Source organism: Anolis sagrei, chromosome 5 (assembly GCF_037176765.1).
Source record: "Anolis sagrei isolate rAnoSag1 chromosome 5, rAnoSag1.mat, whole genome shotgun sequence".
Classification (NCBI taxonomy): Eukaryota; Metazoa; Chordata; class Lepidosauria; order Squamata; family Dactyloidae; genus Anolis; species Anolis sagrei.
Genome location: NC_090025.1, coordinates 144,204,809 through 144,225,199, shown reverse-complemented (window position 1 = coordinate 144,225,199; position 20,391 = coordinate 144,204,809). Strand labels below are relative to the sequence as shown.

The window sequence follows — 20,391 nt, the reverse complement described above, 5'->3', positions numbered from 1 at the left end:
GAAAAGGAACTTAGATTATTCTTGGCGATAGCTAGCTAATATGTCAGTCTACCTTCATCAGTGTGTTTACTTCTGAAAATTAAACTCTGATTTATATTTGTGGCTACAAATAATGTAAGTTTGGAGAACATGGTAATGTTTTCTTAAGGGTTTTTTAAAAAACATTCCTTTACACAACATGTAATCTTTATCTCTTCAAGAATTTTTTTGTTTGCAAATACAATGATCTGTTGCTGTATTACTGTAGAATTTAATGCAGTTGTAATTAGAAAGTTATAGTAATACAGTATTATAGTGCGAAAGCTATAAACATAGAATCCATCCAGTCCAACCCCCTGCCAAGAAGCTGGAAAACTGCATTCAAAGCACCCCTAACAGATGGCCATCCAGCCTCTGTTTAAAAACCTCCAAAGGAGGAGCCTCCACCACACTCTGAGGCAGAGAGTTCCCCTGCTGAACAGCTCTCACAGTTAGGATTTTTTCCCCTGATGTTCAGGTGGGATCTCATTTCATGTAGTTTGAAGTAATTGTTCTGCATCCTAGTCTCCAGGGCAGCAGAAAACAAGCCTGGTGTCTCCTCCCTATGTTCTGATTAGATTGACAACACTGGTATTTTTGTGTGTGAGAGATTGATTAGGCTTGGTAAAGTGTACATAGTCACTTTACCAAGAGAAACTATTAGGTTAATTTTCCTTCTTCAAAGGAAAAAGTAGTAATTTGAGCACGTGATTCTGTTAAAGTGGTTCTGTTAAAGATAAAATATATAGAATTCTTGTTATTCATTAGTGAATATAAGGTAGTGGAATACTTTTTCTGCTTCATTGCAGATTTTATTACAAATCACATATACTTGAAACAGTAGAAAAGAAAACACAAATCTACATATTTACAGTCACTACACATTTACATATATTATATACAGAGAGCGAATTTAGTCAAATATATGAATAGAAAATAGAAATCTAGCAAATATATCAGTATGAAACTGTACATGACTTATTCTTTTAGTATAATTCCATTGTAATAATAAATATACAGTTCTATATTTACAAATCCTATTTTAGAAAAAACCTTCTCTGAAATGAATCTTAACATTTCCAAGATAAAATATTTTCATCCAAGTTTTTGAATTTGCTTATAAAAAATAATATGCATAGAAGGCAGTTTTGTTTTGCAATTTATCAATTTTCATTTTTAGAAGAAAACAATCTCCTTGAGACAGATTCACTTCTCAAACATATATACTACAGTAAATGTGCGAGGGTTATCCAGAAAGTGAGGTTACAAGGCATGTAGTTCTTGCAGGGAATTTTTGCAGGGGAAGTTGGTATCACGGGAAGCCAGCGGAAGTGAATGGGTAGTGCCAGTCATCAGTAGTTCATCGACTGGCATTGTGTTGAAGGTTAGAGATGAGTGTCCTCATTCCATTTCCCTCCAAGTGCAAACTTTGCGTGGTAATACACTCCCTAAAGCAGTGGTTCTCAACCTTGGGTCCCCAGATGTTTTTGGCCTTCAACTCACAGAAATCCTAACAGCTGGTAAACTGGCTGGGATTTCTGGGAGTTGTAGGCCAAAAACATCTGGGGACCCCAGGTTGAGAACCACTACCCTAAAGGCTAAGGGCATGAACTCCACTGTGATTCATCGCAAGATTTTTTATGGAGATGATGTAATGTCAAGACAGCATGTAGCAAAATGGGTATGGAATTTCAATTGCAGAAAGACAGAAAATTATGATGAAGACAGAAGTGGCACGAACATCCCTTCTGACTGATGATGTGGCTGAAAAAGGAAGCCAAAGTCTTCTATGACACAGGCATTAAAAAACTCGTTCCATGGATGACAAAATGTATTGAACTGAATGGTGATTATGTGGAAAAATAATGTAATAGCAGCAATGATATAATTCATGTAAGTTTTATTAAAATATTTTCATACTTTGTATTTTTTAAAAATCTTGTCATTTTACTTTCTGGATATCCCTCATACAGAGAGAACTTCACACTTGGAGGGAAATGGAATGGAGACACTTATCTCTAACCTCACCACAACGCCAGTTGATGAGCTACTGACGATTGGCACTGCTTGTTCGCTTCCGCTGGATTCCCACTACACAGCAGTGATACCAACTTCTCCTGCGAAATTCCCCACAAGAGCTACGTGCTTTGTAACCTTACTTTCCGGATAACCCTCATACTGATGTGAGGAACAATTTCATTGACATTAAGCAGCACTCTCATAACTGTACCAGAGTAAAAATAAAGGTAAATAAACATAGCAATAAGTACTGTGCAATGGTCATGCCATCTTTTGTTTAATCTAAAGTGGTTTTATTAATCATTCTCCACCTGCAGGCTGCATTGCTTCAAAACTCATGGAGATATTTAAAAAGTATGATAACCACACAACCGGCTTGTTTACGAATACCTTCTACATTTGTTCATTTTTATTCTCCTAAGATTGTATGTGAAAATAATGTCGCTCTCTCGATTCTGTGAAACATGCCTACTAATGTTAATAGACTTCCCAGTGTAAAGCTAACAGGTTGTGTCAGGATGAGAAGTCATTCTAAGTAATGTATCATTTGGATTCATTTACAGTTCAACCTCACATGTTTCCGTTCAAAAGTCCCACTGAGTTTAGTGGTCTTTACTTGGCAAGATAGTTTTTCTTAATATTTCCCATCCTTTACCAATCAGCCTGGAAAAGGTTTCACGATGATAGCAAGAAGACCCAGGAATGGAGAGTGTGCCATTACTTTCTTGGGAACTTTGGAACATCATCTTATTTTCTCCCTCTCAAGCTATTGCAAAGCACTAGAGCAACTGTTGTAAAATCCAGTGATTTTAAGACTTGAATCAAATGCAAAGAAATGCATCTGTGTGCACAGTTTAAAGCAGACTGAGATAATATCTGTTAACATTTCAGGATGACAATTTCCATTTTTGACACAAGCAGTCTGAACAGAGAATTATTTTCCTCTTTCAGCATAAGAAATGCACAGACATTCACTTAATCTGGAATTGATAATTTTGTAAACATCAAAGGTACCTTTGAGATGAAGCTAACGGCAAGGAACAAATGTTACTGAGGAAAGATTGCAGCTTTCACTCATTTGATAGGATGTTGGCACTAGTAAATTGTTGGAGGAAATATCGTATGATATTCTGTTGCTTGCAAAAGTGACAAGAGCCTGTGTGGAATCACATGATTGCTTTTCTGCATCCTCTGAATTAACAGAGACCAAACTGGCATGCTTTGATTTCCATGCAAATGTTTGCTTTCGAAGACTCCCTAAGTCTTCCTTGAAATGGGGGTTAAAAAGTATGTACAGAAGTGGATTTAGACATGCAGGTAAGGGGACAATCACGAGAAGTATGGGTTTCATTATCTCTGGGCTAATAAAAGTAAGATTTAATAAAGAAGAAAAGGATAAAATGGCCACAGGACAATAGAGTATGCAGTTAGTGAATAGCAATAAGGCTATATGCTTAACCATGGAGCAATCCACAATATTGTCCAATTCTCTCTTTTCCAGACTGCAGTAGAGTTTTGTATAGGCTATTGTCATTACAAGAAAGCAGAGAGAGTTCAACAAAACTAGAGCCACCATGTAGCCCACAGCGGTTGGCTTCCCAAAAGGTAATGGGATGCATAAAGGAGAAACTCCATACTTACTTCCGACCAATATGGGAATCACAGCAATAATTAAAGCCAATGCAAAGCAAAAGACAATGCCTATTCTTATACTAGCAAGAGTGGGTTTTATCTCAAACTTTGTGGCATGTTTCACAGAGAATCCACGCTCAAGAGCTGCCAAGGTAAGCAAGAAAATTGAAGCCTCGGAAGCAAAGATGGAAAGAATGCCAACGACATGGCAACCAACTCCACCTTCCCACCAAGCCCCATACTTTGCAAAGACTCCAAAAGTCAGTGCATCCACAACAGCAAGTACACTGCTGGACACACCCATAAGAGTGTTCACAATGGCTATTAGTCCAATTAACAGCTTTATGGAGGAGGTGAATAGTGAAAATCTGAAGACTGTTACAACTACTAATGCATTGCAAACAAAGGCTAGAACCACGATGGTCCAAACGCCAAGTCTGATTAGCCAACTGCCAAAAAGGAAGTCACAAGGCTTGAAGGGTCCTGAAATGACAAGAAAGGTAAAAATGAATTAATTTAAAGTTTAATTAATGAATTTCTAAGACTCCACAAGATGATACTACAACAGTAAAAGTGTAATTATAGCATAGTAACTGGATAGTGTTAAAGGATCCTATGATGTGTGCTTTTGTCACTTCATGGCTAAATTGTGGTCATGTAAACTTTAAAAAATGTCTCAGATCAAGTCAGATTACTGTTCAATTCATTTTGTCTAATGTGATTGGCACTGGCTCTCTGTGGTCTGCCTGGGAAAGTTCTTCCACTCTTTCTTAGTTCCTCCTTGAAACCAAACACAGACTGTTTTGCATGGAAAGTCAGTGCTACATAGCGTAACCAAGCTATACTCATACTCTCCATGTAGCATTGGCTTCTAGATTCTAGAAAACATGACATTTCATAAGAAATGATCTTAAAAAGTAAACCTAAAACAGAAGTTCTGCTTTAATCTTTACCTGGAGAAGGAGTGCACTGTACTGAATGGTGAACTTTCAGATCTTCATCAAAGTCAAGAAGAAAATCTTCAAAGTCATGGTCATCTGTAGGAAGGACACCACAAAGTTTCAGCCATTTATACTAACAATAAGCTTTTCTGCATAGTTATGAACCACCCTTTGTCCATTTTTTTTAATGGTGGTGAAATGGCATGCTCCTGTGAGGGAAAAGTTTATGATAATGGTAGCAGTGCTGCTATAGGGTCTTCCACATCAGACAGACTTTTGCTGAGGAAGGAGATATATGTGTCACTGGCAGAGGAACTCTCAGAGACAAAGTCAGTGGCAACATAAGTAATATATGTTGGTTCTGTGCAGAGGGGGGCATGGCAAGTTGTGCCACATTATTTGACTGATGTGTAACCTATATTCAGGACAAGAGTCTACTTACCATGAGAATGGAAGATAACTGCATCTTTCATCTGAAATTCATCTGCACTGTTATTCTCATCTTTATTCCATTGGTTTTGGATTCTGTAGTAACTGTCACAAGCTCCAAATGCGCAGCACTGGTAGGGATAAGGCATTTCTATCACCCTTTAGAGTAACAGACAACATATATTGATACAGATTAGCAAGCCTTAGTATATTTAATCTACATATTGCACAGAATCAACAAAATAAAGTTAAAATGCATTAAAAACTGCACTAAAAGGTAAAGTTTTCCCCTTGACATTAAGTTTAGTTGGGTCTGACTCTGGGGACTGGTGCTCCAATAGCTGGTGTTGTCCATAGACACCTCCTACATCATGTGGCTGACATGGCTGCATGGAGAGCCATTACCTTCCCGCCGAAGCAGTAACTATTGATCTACTCACATTTGCATGTTTTCAAACTGCTAGGATGGCAGAAGCTGGGGCTAACAATGGGGGCTCACCCCATCACATGGATTTGAACCACCAATCTTCCGATCAGCAAGTTCTGCAGCCTAGCAGTTTAACCCGCTACGCCACTGTGGACCCTAGAAAAGCTACACAGCCACCACCAAATCCCAATCACACCATTTCTGAGCTGGCTGCCTCTCAACATTCCCTAAATGACTGATGGCAAAGGTACGTTTTCACCTGCCTTTGAAGGCAAGTGGGGATAGAGCTATCCTGGTCCCTCTAGGGCAGTGATTCTCAACCTGTGGGGCCCCAGGTGTTTTAGCCTGTGACTCCCAGAAATCTCAGCCAGTTTTCCAGCTGTTAGAACTACTGCTCTAGGGAGAGAGAGAGTTCCAGATTTTGAGAGCAGCCACTGAAAAAAATAGCCCAATGAAAACCTGCTATGCCTCAAGGCTAGACAAAATTGGGAAACAAGACTACAGTGTGGGAAACCTCAATGGAAACACCACATACTGCAAGACTTGTTCTGTTCTGGTTGTGAATGGCACACTCATTCACGCATGCAGCATTCAACAGCCTGTTTTCGCTAAATGGGCATTTGTTAAAAGCATTTTGTGTTGCATCTGTTACAGGCGATGATGGCAATTTTGGCCGATACAGTAATCACCCACCTATGAACTTGTGCCAGCTCTAAACCCCCAGGTTTTTTTCATTAAACTGGTAACATGGAACAAATTGTGATGCTTTATCTCTTTGGCAGTCTTTGAGTCTCATTCTTATGTGCTAATTCAAACCCTCTACCATCAGATGTTTCAACTATAGCATTTTTGCATTTAATGAATCTTTTACATCCATTTTCAAACTACCAATTTTTTATTTGTAGTTATTTTATAGCAGTACCCCGTGAAGGAACAATGAAACAGTGGGTAGCATGCCGACATAAAAGTGTGTGTGTATATATATACACACCCATATATATATATATGAAGTAGGAGAGAGTAAAATTTAAAAAGAAGCTGGATATATATTTTGAAAATGTACTGCTTAGAAGCAGATGTGTTTCAGAGTGTGCGGCTACTACGGGTGTTCAAAATCAATCATATTTTCGTGAGATAAAAAAGGATGTAATAAGGCTATAATTTTTACCATATATGTCTTTCTTTCGATGCTGTGGTTCAAAGACTTTGTATAGGAAGTAACAAACATTATACAGTGACACTCCTTCCATTGCACATGAACACAAGTGTGCCTTATTAGTTTTAATGAGGTACTCACTTGAGTTCTGGAAAGTTTTCAGATGATATCAAACTTTGTAGTTTGTGATTTCCTGTTAATTTTAGATGAGTTAAACCATGTAGACCAGTTACAGGAAAAGAGGACAAAAGGTTGGATGATAGATCCCTGCAAAATAACAAAGAAAATCAGTGTATAACTATAGAAGGATGGATTTTTTTTCCACCTGAGGTTATCTGCTGCTGTCATAGATTATTAAACAAAAAGAAACAACAATTAGACAAAAATGCACCAGCTGTGAATAACTAGTCATTTGAGTGTTAGACTAGAACACCAGGTTACAAGGGTTCAACATAGAAACGTATGATGTGACTTTGGGTAAATCATACATACTTCCTCAGTCTCAGAAGAAGGAAAGGGCAAACCCACTCTGAATAAATTCTGCCAGATTTTGCACAGAACAACAATGCTATGTTTGCCTGGATGCCAATCCCAATTATTTAAATAGGTTTACTTCCAAGTAAGTGTACTTTCAATTGCAATATATATATATACCGTCTTGCTGTGGAGCCAAAGAAGCAGAAAACTTTAATGCTGTGATTAAAACACATAGGAAATCACCTACTGTTGGAAGAGGTTTTGTACCGGTTCTCATGCTTTGCTTGCATTGTAAAAGAGATTGCCTAAACTATGGCTCAAGAGAATGTCTCTGCACTCAGTTTTGAGATCTATCACAGAATCTTAATTTCAGAATGATCCATGCAGGTTGAGCATTCAAAGCTAACTGGCATTGCCCCCCGCATGTGCGATGGGAAGTTGCTGCTAACTGTGAGAAAAGTAAGGTTGAACACTGTGAAAGCCATCCACTGCATAGTTATCAGCCTCCTCCCAGTAGACTCAAATCAAGGAAAAGCTTCATGAGAACCACCGCTCTTCTTAATGTTCCTCCAGCAACAGCAAGAATATCCTTGTGGTAGCAAAATCAGGCAATCCCAACTGGATGCCCCCCCCCCCCCATGAGGGTCTTCCTCCTGGGGCAAACCAAGAATGGGCTACTTGGAAATCCCTGAACAGACTCAGAAGTGGAGTGGGCAGATCAATAGACAACCTGGCAAAATGGCACTATCTAAAAGAATCCTCCACCTTGTGAGACTGTATGATTGTCCACAATGCCCTGCCTCATGTACAGAGGAAAAATTGTTTAAAGAATTGCTGTTGCCTGTTTTTGGTCAAAAAAAATATTTAGCTGCTTGTGCTCCTTCTATTTTTATCATTTTACACTAATTTAGGCAATACTTTTGATATGAAACAAATATATCCTTTATCTGAAATTCTGAAATTGGGATTATGTTACAGTTCCATTATCTGGGTGGAGGGTACTAGGGAACACCACAGAGAGAATTATGGTCCATTTTATGGGGGTGGAAGGTGGGTTGAAGAAGGAAAACTATTTCCTCCTGTTTTCCTGTTATTCCCTCCACCCATGTCCCCATCGTGGAAACAGCCCTTGGTTACGATATGGGAAGGGGGGGAGGGGGAATAACCAGCAAAAATGGGGAAAATGGTTTACTTTCTTCAACTCCCCGCAACCCGATAAAATGTACTATCCCTCTCTCCCTGGTGTCCCCTAGTGGCTTCTGGCCGGATAATGAAACAGTACCGGAATTTCTTTTGCATTTAGACTAGGATCCAATATCCAATATATCTCCTTATGTACACATATACAAATACAAGCATTCCAAAACCTAAAATGTATGAAATTTTGTGTCCATTCTAGTATTATTAGTTCAAAGCATTTCGGATAAAGTCCAAAGCATTTTGTATAAGGAATACCCAGTCTAAATCACTAATATAAAGAGTTCATATACTCCCATTTAATTCTGCAACTTGTCATTTAGAAATAGATTTAAAATGACAATTATGGTTACATTCCTGTCAAAAATTTTTTTACGTTAATAGGGTTCTTTTTTAATATCTGAAATAATTGCATAGCAAAAAAATTATGAAGTTTAAAGGGATAAAACTCGTTTTATTCTTAGTATCTGCAACAGGTTAACAAGTTTTTTTGTAGACTTCTTCCTTTTAAAAAAATTCTTATTTGAGGAAATGGTTTACCTTATGATTTTTGTTTTTGTTTTCAGATTTTAAGTTCAGGCTACTATTCTCAGTTCTATGTATGTATTCGGGGGGGAATAAATATTTGCAATTATTTTCACAAGTTTGTTTTATTTTTAGATTAAACCACATTCATTTCTCAAAAATTACAGTTCTATGTATAGGATGAAGTCATTTAACGTGTGAATACACAATAAATTATGACATTAAAGTGTCAAACCATGCACATAAATACAATTTTATAAAGTTTTGAGTACAATTTCACAAATTAAGCATGGACAATTTAAAACCAAATGTCGCAAATGTCTTCCCAGGCTTAAAGTAATGCAATGCCCTTATTATGTGGCCAGCTGTTTTCTAAAGAGAAGGAAAATGACTCAGAGGAGAGGAGAAAGATTTTTTAACGACTTATTTGAAACAGTCCTATTATCAGTAGGAATGCATTTCTAAAGTGTGGAAAACAGATTAACCATGTATACCTACAAACACAGAAGTAGCAAACAATAATAAATTCTGCAGACATGCTTGAGAAGATACCATGTTTACTTGAGTCTAATGCGCTATCAAATCTAATACGCACCTCAATTTTCAAAATACTGAAACCAGAAAAAAGTGTCTGCTCTAGAATATAACGTGCAGTGGCAAAAAATGATTTTTTTGTCATTTGGCCAAAAAAAGTGCACATTAAAGTTGCCGCACATTTATAATTGCTTCTTCAAAACAAATGCTAGAATGCCAAGTCTTACAGCAATTGAAAAGAAAACTTTGGGGTGCATCTATGCTGTACAATGAATGCACTTTAATTGACTTGGTTCAGTGCTATGGAGTCCTTATTTGCTATACTTATTTATTTGCTATACTTGTATACCGCCGTTTCTCAGCCTAGCCGGCGACTCAACGCGGTTTACAACAACTTATAACAAACAACAGTATACAGTTTAAAAGCATAAAAACATAATCCACAATACATATATCAATAAACAATCCAATTCATCTCTTGACTAAAATCGTGATCCAGTTTCGTCGTCCAGATTGCCAGTCCTTCAATCATTACACTTATTGCACTGTGTTAACCGAACGCCTGCTCGAACATCCACGTTTTTAGTCTTTTCCTGAATACCATCAATGAGGGAGCTGATCTTACCTCCATGGGAAGGGCGTTCCATAGCCGCGGGGCCACCACAGAAAAGGCCCTGTCTCTCGTCCCCGCCAGCCGCACCTGTGAAGCAGGCGGGATAGAGAGTAGCCCCCCCCCCAGAAGATCTTAGGGTCCTGGTGGGCTGATAGGCCGAGATACGTTCGGATAGGTAAGTTGGGCCAGAACCGTTTAGGGCTTTAAAGGCCAACGCCAGCACTTTGAATTGAGCCCGGTAGCAAATCTGCAGCCAGTGGAGCTGGTGCAGCAGAGGAGTTGGAGTTGTATGCTCCCTGCGCTCCGCTCCTGTTAGTATCATGGCTGCCGAGTGTTGGACTAATTGGAGCTTCCGGGCCGTCTTCAAAGGCAACCCCACGTAGAGAGCATTGCAGTAGTCTAAACGGGATGTAACCAGAGCGTGGACTACCGTGGCCAAGTCAGACTTCCCAAGGTACGGGCGCAGTTGGCGCACGAGTTTTAACTGTGCGAATGCTCCCCTGGTCACCGCCGAAACCTGGGGTTCCAGGCTCAACGATGAGTCCAGGATCACACCCAAACTGCGAACCTGCGTCTTCAGGGGGAGTGCGACCCCATCCAACACAGGCTGTAACCCTATACCCTGTTCGGCCTTACGACTGACCAGATGTACCTCTGTCTTGTCTGGATTCAATTTCAATTTGTTCGTCCCCATCCAGACCGTCACAGTGGCCAAGCACCGGTTCAGGACCTCGACAGCCTCCTTAGTAGCAGGTGGAAAGGAGTGACAGAGTTGGACATCATCCGCGTACAGATGACATCGCACTCCGAAACTCCGGATGATCTCACTCAGCGGCTTCATGTAGATGTTAAACAACATGGGAGACAGTATTGAACCCTGAGGAACCCCACAAGACAAAGGTTGTGGGGTTGAACAGGAGTCTCCCAGTAACACATTCTGAGACTGGCCCTCAAGGAATGAGCGGAGCCACTGTAAAACAGTCCCTCCAAGACCCATTCCTGTGAGGCGTCCCAGAAGGATACCATGGTCGATGGTATCGAAGGCCGCTGAGAGGTCCAGCAGCACCAACAGGGACACACTCCCCCTGTCGAGCTCCCGGCGCAGATCATCCACTAAGGCGACCAAGGCTGTCTCGGTACCATGCCCCGGCCTAAAGCCAGACTGTGCCGGATCCAGATAATCCGTGTCTACCAAGAATGCCTGGAGTTGTGAGGCCACCACACGTTCCAGGACTTTGCCCAAAAAGGGGAGATTGGAAACAGGCCGAAAGTTGACGAATTGAGTGGGGTCCAGTGATGGTTTTTTCAACAGCGGTTTTATTACAGCTTGCTTTAAGCTGGCTGGAATTTTGCCTTCCCGAAGGGAGGCATTAACCACCACCTTCACCCACTCGGCCAATCCCCCTCTGGCCTCTTTCAGAAGCCAGGATGGGCAGGGGTCTAGGATGCATGTGGTAGCTCTCATTCCTCCAAGCACCTTCTCCACATCCTCGGATTGAACCAACTGAAATGAATCCATCAAAACCAGACAAGCAGATGCTCGTGTTACATCCTCAGAGACTGCCGTTAATATGGTATCCAGACCAGAGCGGATCAAAGCGACTTTGTCTGCAAAGAACTGAGCAAAGGCTTCATAGCGAACTGCCGAGTCATCAGGGCACCCATCCTGCATGGTGGGTTTTAAAAGGCCTCTGACAACTCGGAACAGTTCAGCCGGACGGTTCTTTGCAGACGCAATAGTAGCCGCAAAGAAAGTCTTCTTTGCGGCTTTTATTGCCGCGGCATATGCCCTTAAAAAGGACACAAACCGTGTTCGATTTGGCTCGCTCGGATTCGAACGCCACACGCTCTCTAGTTCCCTCTTCTTTCGCTTCAACGCTGCCAGCTCCTCAGTGAACCAAGGAGCTGGTTTAGCTCGGCTACTTGAGAGGGGACGTTCTGGAGCGATCGTGTCTATTGCCCTAGCCATCTCCCCATTCCAGAGAGCGACCAGGGCATCGACAGGATCACCAACCGAGGCGGTGGGAAATTCCCCAAGAGCCGTCAGGAATCCATCCGGATCCATAAGCCTCCTGGGGCGGACCAACTTAATGGGTCCTCCACCTCTGCAGAGGTTAGGGGGCGCAGTTAGTCTAAAGCTGACCAGGTGGTGGTCGTTCCATGGCAACGGAGAGATGGATAACTCCTCAACACCACCACCTTCCTCCCATCCCTGGCAGAAAACCAAGTCCAATGTGTGTCCAGCACTGTGGGTGGGGCCAGATACCTGTTGGGACAGCCTCATGGTTGCCATGGCAGACATGAAGTCCTGAGCCGCTCCCGATAAGGCGGTCTCGGCGTGGACATTGAAGTCCCCCAGCACAAGCAGCCGCTGGGACTCCAATGCCAGGTCCGAGACCACCCCCGCTAGCTCAGTCAGGGAGACTGTAGTGCAGTGAGGTGGACGGTACACTAACAGAATCCCTAATCTGTCCCGGTCACCCACCCTCAGGTGGACGCATTCAAAATTTGTTGACTGCGGGATGGGGGCCCTGGTCAGAAGAATGGAATCTCTATAGACCACTGCAACCCCGCCTCCCCGCCCTCCGGATCTTGGCTGGTGCTGCACAGAAAAACCTGGCGGGCAAAGCTGGGTCAAATTCACACCTCCAGCTTCGTCCAGCCAGGTCTCTGTGATGCACGCCAGATCTGCCCGTTCATCCAGGATTAAGTCCTGGATGAAGGCTGTTTTGCCATTGACAGATCTGGCGTTCAACAGCACCACCTTCAATCCGGGGGGACCGCCATCCTGGTTACACCAATTTACCGTATCAGGAGACCGATTTGGAATTACTAAAGTTGTTGTACGGTCCCTAGGCCGAATTCGGGGTCTCCTTTTCCCATATCTCCCCCTCCCCACCACGACTTCTATGGGGGCTCCCCGACTAACGGAACACCCTCCCTCCTCCATGACGCAATTCACATCCATAGTTTCACCCCATGCTTCACTGCTGGTTATCTGATTTGTTACCGATACAATTCGTTCTAGTTTTCCCTTCCATTCATTTCTTACCCGGACTCTGCTATTTCCAGAAATCTCCGATTCGCTCCCCTCCTTACCTCTCCCACAGATAATTAATAGAAGGGTCAGCAGGTACCAGAGAATCGGGAGCAGCATGAATGGTGGGTGGTAAACACAATCAACAGAGCTACCAAAGTTCTTAAAGTGCAGCAGGTAGTTGTATCAACCTCACAGTTCTTAAAGTGCAGTAGATAGATGTTAAGCACTATCAATAGCGCTACCAAGTTCTTAAAGTGCAACAGGTAGTTGTATCAGGGTTGTCCTGAGGGTTGTAGCTTGACAAGGTCTTGGGCCTAGTCTGCCAAAGAATACTGATGCCTCACCTAAATACAAATCCTAGGATTGCATAGCATTGAGTCATGGCCATTAAATTAGAGATTACATCCCACAAACAAGAGTTCCAGGTGCTACTGAAACAGCTTTGCCTTTTGTTTCGGCTTAGCACTAAGATAACTGCATGATGGGAATCTAATGCACATTCTCATTTTGGCAGGGTCATTTAGCCAAAAAAGATGAGCATTAGGTGAGCTTTCTCTTGCCAAAGACTTTCATGGCCAGAATCACTGGGTTGCTGTGATTTTTCCGGGCTTTATGGCCATGTTCCAGAAGCATTTTCTCCTAACGTTTTGCCCACGTCTCAGAGGTTGTGAAGTCCTCATAACTTCTGAGGATGCCTGCCATAGATGTGGGTGAAACATCAGGAGAGAATGCTTCTGGAACATGGCCATACAGCCTGGAAAAATCACAGCAACCCATTAGATTCTAGTAAATAGGGTATATATAAATGTTCTTCTATCTGTAGCAACAAAATGATAATTAGCATCTGAGATGAACCAACAGCAACCACTGAATAGATGAAATTTCTAGCCTTTCATTGTTTGTATTATTGCACTGAAATCATTGGTTCTGCACTGAGGACAAATCTGAATTCACCTTGTAATCCCAATATTCCTATTCACACCCTGTGATGTTTGTGCTTGTGGTCTCTTAATTGGGCAAAGTGAATGACTGAATATTCCCACCTCTAATTGTTCTATCAATTGTATTTATTTATTTATTTATTTATTTATTTTCTTTGTGGAATTCAGATTGTTTTGTGAAACACTCCTCACATATTGGTAAAATGATCCAGCATATGAACTGTGTCCACAGCAGATTGGGTCTAACAAGAATACTGACAGTTTTCCCTACCATTCCCTGCTTGCCTCCAAATTACTGGTGTGTTTGTGTAGGAAAATTCATATCTGGTGTTGAAAAAAAACCTCCTATTTTCTAATGACACAAGTATGCACTATAGCATCAAGTGATATAGGAAACCATGGAAAACAAAGGCAATTAGACCAATATTTCCCTGGGATCCAAGTAGCTATGAATCTACTATCCATACTTATTGTTGGAAAAATTTTAATGTCATTTAATAAACATGAAACTTCACTACAACCTGAGTAAATTAGGTAAAAGGTGAGAAAATATGAAAACTCAGATGCCATAGTGAGTGAAATATATCTGTATTAGGATGAACTCAATTGTGTTCTGGGATGAATGTTAGCTGAACTAAACAGGAGCAGACACTAGGTCTACACTTTTCTTTTAGGCTCCTGCTCTATCGGTAATGAAAATCGATACACATACGATACAGAACAGCAAAACTACTGCCCTGGACAAAGTCTAAGGACTGATGTTTTGTATTCCATTGTTCTTTCGACTGTCCCAATATATTTCACTTTTTACTGAATCAGGGTTTTTTTTGCCAAGGGATATTTGGATGATCCCAACAGGGCTCCACTGAACATTCAAGAAAGAAAAATAAGCACTTACAGTTTAACTAGGGACAGTAAAGAAGAAAATGCATTGGCATGAATGATCGATAGTTTGTTCCAAGCTAAATCCCTACAAAAAGGATGAAAATGATATGTGCTTAGTAATACATGGAGAATGACTTTGAATCTCTAAATAAAAAAATAGATCATCAAATGACTTCCAGTATGTTGATCTTAGGGCAAGCATAGTTAAATGAAATATGTTTGCAGTTCAAAAGACCCTAGAGACAAACAAAGTTGCTACAGTAAATACAGTGTTTTAGCCAGTAAATTTGAATGTGCACAGCCCTTTTCCTGAGTCACCACCTTATCTATCAAATCTAGTATAAACCAAGGAACTGGTTCTGAAATAATGTTGCTGAAAATGATTGTAAATAAGAAGGATTCTTTCAATGCTCTTTCTACCTTCTTTCACATATCCAGCTTGAAAGGAGACTTTCCTAGATGTCAACTAGAGGTCCGAACTACAAAGCTATGTTTAAGAACTATCCACCATGCTAGTTTGTAAACCAAGAGCAAACATAATCCTAGGTGCATCTATATCGTAGAATTAATGGAGTTTGACGTTATCTTAAATGGCATGACTCAATGCCATGGAATCATGACAAACTGTAGTTCAGAAGGTCTCTAGCCTTTGCCTCACCAAACTACAAATCCCAAGGCTCCATAGTATTGAGCCAAAAAAGTTAAAGTGGTCTCGAAGCATGGAAACTGGCAATATATTAAAAGTTTAAAAAGGTATATGGAAACAAAGTGATTTTGATGTATGGGGAAAATTTGTTGTAAATGGTTTAAAAAACAAAGAAGGAAAGTTACCGCCACAAGAAGAATTGAGATTTTGGACAGACGATATGTAAAGTTGTGGCTTGATATGGGGGGAGGGGAGCACAGTGGTGGGAAAAAAGGGAAAAAATGCTTAAGCAGAATAATAAGATTATATGTTAAAGAGTGTGTTGAATAATATGTAACTGCTATAAAAGAAGAAGATAAAGTTGTCTCAAACTGCATTCATTTTAGAAAAACTTAAAAAGTGTCCTCACAAAAGCATAAGAAAGGAAGAAAAATCATTTGATTTCATAGACACTCTAGTAAGCCACATATTGTTGGGAGTATCTCAAATGGATTACTCTGTCATATCCTCTCTTACATGTCCTTTGCTATTGCCTTACTTTTGGTTTAAGATTGTTTCCTTTTTGCAACTTTCCCCCCTACATCCTACCTATACTTGCATGCGTTATATGGCACAAGGTTTGATCATTGCAATCACAATCACAATATATGCATGGCTTTATCTGTTTCCAGAATATTGTGTTCATGCATTATTCTTGTTACATGCAAGCAGCATCTACTTTTGTACCTCCAGAAAGTCTGTCCCTATTCCTTTAGAGAGAAAAAAACAGGATTTTGCTTTTCCATTTCAAATGTACCATGAAGAGGAATTTATATGACTAATATAAACTTCCCATCTCTTCAGAGAAGTCTACAAATTGAAGCTACTTCAAGAATGGGTTTTTTTTCCCCCATGGCTGTGTTGCTGGAAATGCTCAATGTCAGAATATTTGTTTTGCTTTGGCAAATTTAACCCAGCAAGCTGAATGATCAAAGTCAAAAAATGAAAAGCAAAATATGTAGGAGCAGACAGAAAAAAGGAACGTGAGCTTCTATGGTTCTCAGTACCAAGGTAAATAGTTTTATGGCTGTACTCACAGTGAACGCAGAAAAACCAGCTGCTGAAAGGTATCCACTTGTATTTCATATATTTCATTATGATGTAAATTGCTGTAATGGATAAAAATTAGCTTCATTTAACTTTGGGAGAACATCATATACCACCCATGATCCAATAATTCTTTCAGGTTCATCACTTGGGCACCTCTAGATCTCTGTATCATATCATGAACTGCTTTTGAAAAGTCCTCTTAGGCTCCTTCTACACAGCTGAATAAAACCCCACATAATCTGCTTTGAACTGGAATATATGGCAGTGTGGACTCAGGTAATCCAGTTCAAAGCAGATATTGTGGGATTTTCTGCCTTGATATTCTGGGTTATATGGCTGTGTGGAAGGGCCCTTAGATTCATAAGTGATATACTTCAGTCTGTTAATATGCAGAATTAATTGTATTATTCTTTGGATCTTGGTCACAATGTAGATATCTTTTAGAATTACATGCTGCATTACAAAAAAAGGAGCTTATAATCTGTTCACACAGAAAAAATTCTACAGAGGTTCACACCCTTCATTTTGTCTCTCTATTTTCAAGGTACAGAACAAAAAAGGAAGGAGCCTGAGGGAAGAACAAACAGTAAATAAGATCTAAAATTACCAGGAACCTCCTATAAATATCTGGAGCTTTCTGACTATACTGAAAGGCCAATGAGTAAAAAGAATAGCATCAGTTGTTTCTACTACACAGTCCATTATAATTATATGGTGCTGTCCATCTTGAAAAGGTTTGTATTTCGCTAAAGATAAAAAAAGAAATGTATAATATGATGGGACAAAATGGTTCACCACCAAGCAAAAATATACATTTCACAAACAATACAACTTCTGTATCTGTGGGATTGATATCCACAATTTTGTTTATTCATGCCCGGCAAGATATGTCTTCTCTTGACATTTTCCAGGTTCTCCAACATGGCTCTAGATAATCTTGAGCCAGAAGTCCTTCATTTCAATAGGGTGCACTATTATCCACAGGTTTACTATTATCACTATTATCCATGCAAAGTCTTGTAATGTATTCATATGGAAACTGGGGTCCTACTGTACAGGCACACATTTCAAACACATGTCTTTTACACTACAGAGAGTGAGAAGTATACTCCGTCATGCTCATAGATTTTTTTTTTGAAATCTTACATTTTCTGAAGTTTTTTGCAAGCAGTAAAATGGGGCAAATCTTCCAGGCGATTATATGAGAGGTCTCTGAAAGATAAAACACAAGTCCTCTATTAATTGTTTAAAATAATATACTAGATACTTGGTTAAGAAAATATTCTAAGAGGATCTCATCCTTTTAGCTGCAATCACAGTGAAATTTAATTAGCTTCCCAGACTACACTCAAAATTAAATAATCTTGCTTCTGACCTTTAGAACTGCCATATCTCTAGCTGAGGAAAATGGTTTGATGAACTAGAACTAACTTTGAAAATCAATCACTAGGAAGAAAAAAAAGCTCTTCAAATGATCTGAGCCAAAACTCAACAAATTACAGAATAACTGAAACATCTGGACTCATTTAAAGTATAATATAACTAATCAAAAACAAGCCACGGTAATTTGCAGAAATTGTAAAAAGAAAAAAGGAAATAGATTTGCATCCTGTACTCCTTTCTGCAGGGAAAACTCCCATCAGCTTCAATACAAATTTTACTTCTGTAAAGAAAGAAATGAGATTAGACACTGGGACGTAGACTTTTGTTCTGTTTTATAACCTTAAATGGGAAAATGTTATGCCTGTGCTAATACTTCAAATTTATGTAGAGTTTGGAATGTTATTTTTAGATGAAAACTATAATTCTTATGATGTCCATAACTGAACAATGGTAGGGTATTCTGGGTCTCTCTCAGTATCATCCTACCATTTCTCAAGTATGAGTCAGAATGTTAATAAATTCATTTTTCTTAACTGGAGAAATATGCTTTCAAAGAGCTAAATTTATGTTTCTCAAAGTCAATTTCAATTTGTACGATTGTGATCTTGCTAGAAAGTATAGCATACAAACTGCAGGAAAAGGGGGCAAAAACACAACCCCAATTTCCCTCACAAAAAGTGCCATTGGGGCCAAAGAGAAATGACACATGCAGTTTATGAAAAGTATTTATTTATTTATTTATTTATTGTATCAGGAGTGAACCAAACAGCTGTATTATATTTAAAAACAAAAACAAAACACAAAGTTTGCAAACTTGGCATTCTATTAAATGTCCTTTGACCAGTAGCTGACCACTTGGAGTGCCTCTGGTGTTGCGATAAGACGGTCCTCCATTGTGCATGTGGCAGGCCTCAGGTTGCATTGTAATAGGTAGTCTGTGGTTTGCTCTTCTCCACACTCACATGTCATGGACTCCACTTTGTAGCCCCATTTCTTAAGGTTGGCTCTGCATCTTGTGGTGCCAGAGCCCAGTCTGTTTAGCACCTTCCAATTCACCCCATTTTCAGGGAGTCTCTCATTTGGTATCAGCCATTGATTGAGGTTCTGGGTTTTAGCTTGCCACTTTTGGACTCTCGCTTGCTGAGGTGTTCCAGCAAGTGTGTTTGTAGATTTTAGAAAACTATTTCATGATTTAAGTTGTCAGCATGCTGGCTGATATTTGAACAGGGGATGGGCCAGAGATGTCACCACCTTGGTCCTTTCATTAGTGGTTGCTACTTTCTGGTGGATGTCAGGTGGTGCAATACCAGCTAAGCAGTGTAATTTCTCCAGTGGTGTAGGGTGCAGACACCCCGTGATAATATGGCATGTCTCATTAAGAGCCATATCCAATGTTTTAGCGTGGTGAAAAGTAAAATACATTAATAAGTAACTTTCTCCTGAGGTGTAAGCTGTAGGGGAACAAGGGAGTCCTCCTGCAGAGACAGGGTGGCCTATAAATAAATAAATAAATACTGCTACAACAAGTATTAGCAGGCCCCTCTAGATACCAGAGAGAATATTCGAATGAGGAGTCCAATTCAGTGTGGAAAAATAGTGTCCTAACCCACAAGTAAGGTAGAAAAAACACAAAAAGCCAATGCACTGAAGTTGCAGAAAGCAGGGACATTAAATTAATGAATTCCCATAATACATCATACTTTAGGTCTAAGAATATTTGCATGTCCTAGTAGCTTCATCAAATTTGTACCTATGGAGCAGAGAACTCAATGGGCAGCTATTGACAGGAGTATATCCCACCTTTTAAACTCCAAATCCAAATAAGATAGATATGTTTCGGATTTAGACAAAGGGAGGCATGGCTATGGAAATGCAAATCATAAGAAACCACTGAATTAGGGATTTTTTTAATCCACCAGATCAAGCTGCGCAAGAATGGATAGCATCCCTTTCACAACATGTTTCTGAGATCTGGTGGCAAACAATGCTGCAGGTAAGGTGGTGTTTTGATTGTAAACAGATGCCCAAGATAAGTAAGCTTTGTAGAGCTGAGGGTACGGAGGGCTACTCTACCCTTCACAAACTCTCTTTCATCTTTGGCTTGTGATCAGAGCAGAGTGAGTATTGCTTGTTGCTTTGGGGTTGGTTAAGAATTTTTTTTTTTGCCTAGCCCATGCTTTGAAGGAAAGATGCTTCATTTGTTACTTCTGTTAGCAATAGCCTGAAGGATAATTCATGTTAATCCAACAAAATTTGTAATTAAGTTTCAACTAACTGTGCATAAGACCAGTTGGGTGCTATTACTTTGTGTTACAATAAGTGCTATTAAAATGTTGCCCAGAAAAGCTAATATCACATATATTCACCATGATGTAATTGTTAAAGGAACATGTTTTTGGCCCATTCACAAAGAAAGAGACAGAATGATTACTTTTGATA

At 40.0% G+C, this 20,391-nt stretch overlaps 1 protein-coding gene across 2 annotated transcripts in view; it reads right to left on the bottom strand.

The window, feature by feature from the left end:
• Positions 1-896: 896 nt before the first annotated feature.
• LGR5 (leucine rich repeat containing G protein-coupled receptor 5) overlaps positions 897-20,391 on the bottom strand; it is a 91,598-nt gene continuing 72,103 nt past the window's right edge. The window contains exons 12-18 of one of the 2 annotated variants that reach the window (XM_060777459.2): positions 17,716-17,781; positions 16,557-16,628; positions 14,848-14,919; positions 6,764-6,889; positions 5,053-5,198; positions 4,623-4,706; positions 897-4,152 (exon numbers count right to left, since the gene is read on the bottom strand). In XM_060777459.2, the coding sequence (XP_060633442.2) occupies positions 3,065-4,152; positions 4,623-4,706; positions 5,053-5,198; positions 6,764-6,889; positions 14,848-14,919; positions 16,557-16,628; positions 17,716-17,781 (1,654 nt within the window). In that variant the 3' untranslated portion in view covers positions 897-3,064. The remainder of the gene's footprint in view (positions 4,153-4,622; positions 4,707-5,052; positions 5,199-6,763; positions 6,890-14,847; positions 14,920-16,556; positions 16,629-17,715; positions 17,782-20,391) is intronic. The other variant, XM_060777458.2, reaches the window with a different exon arrangement.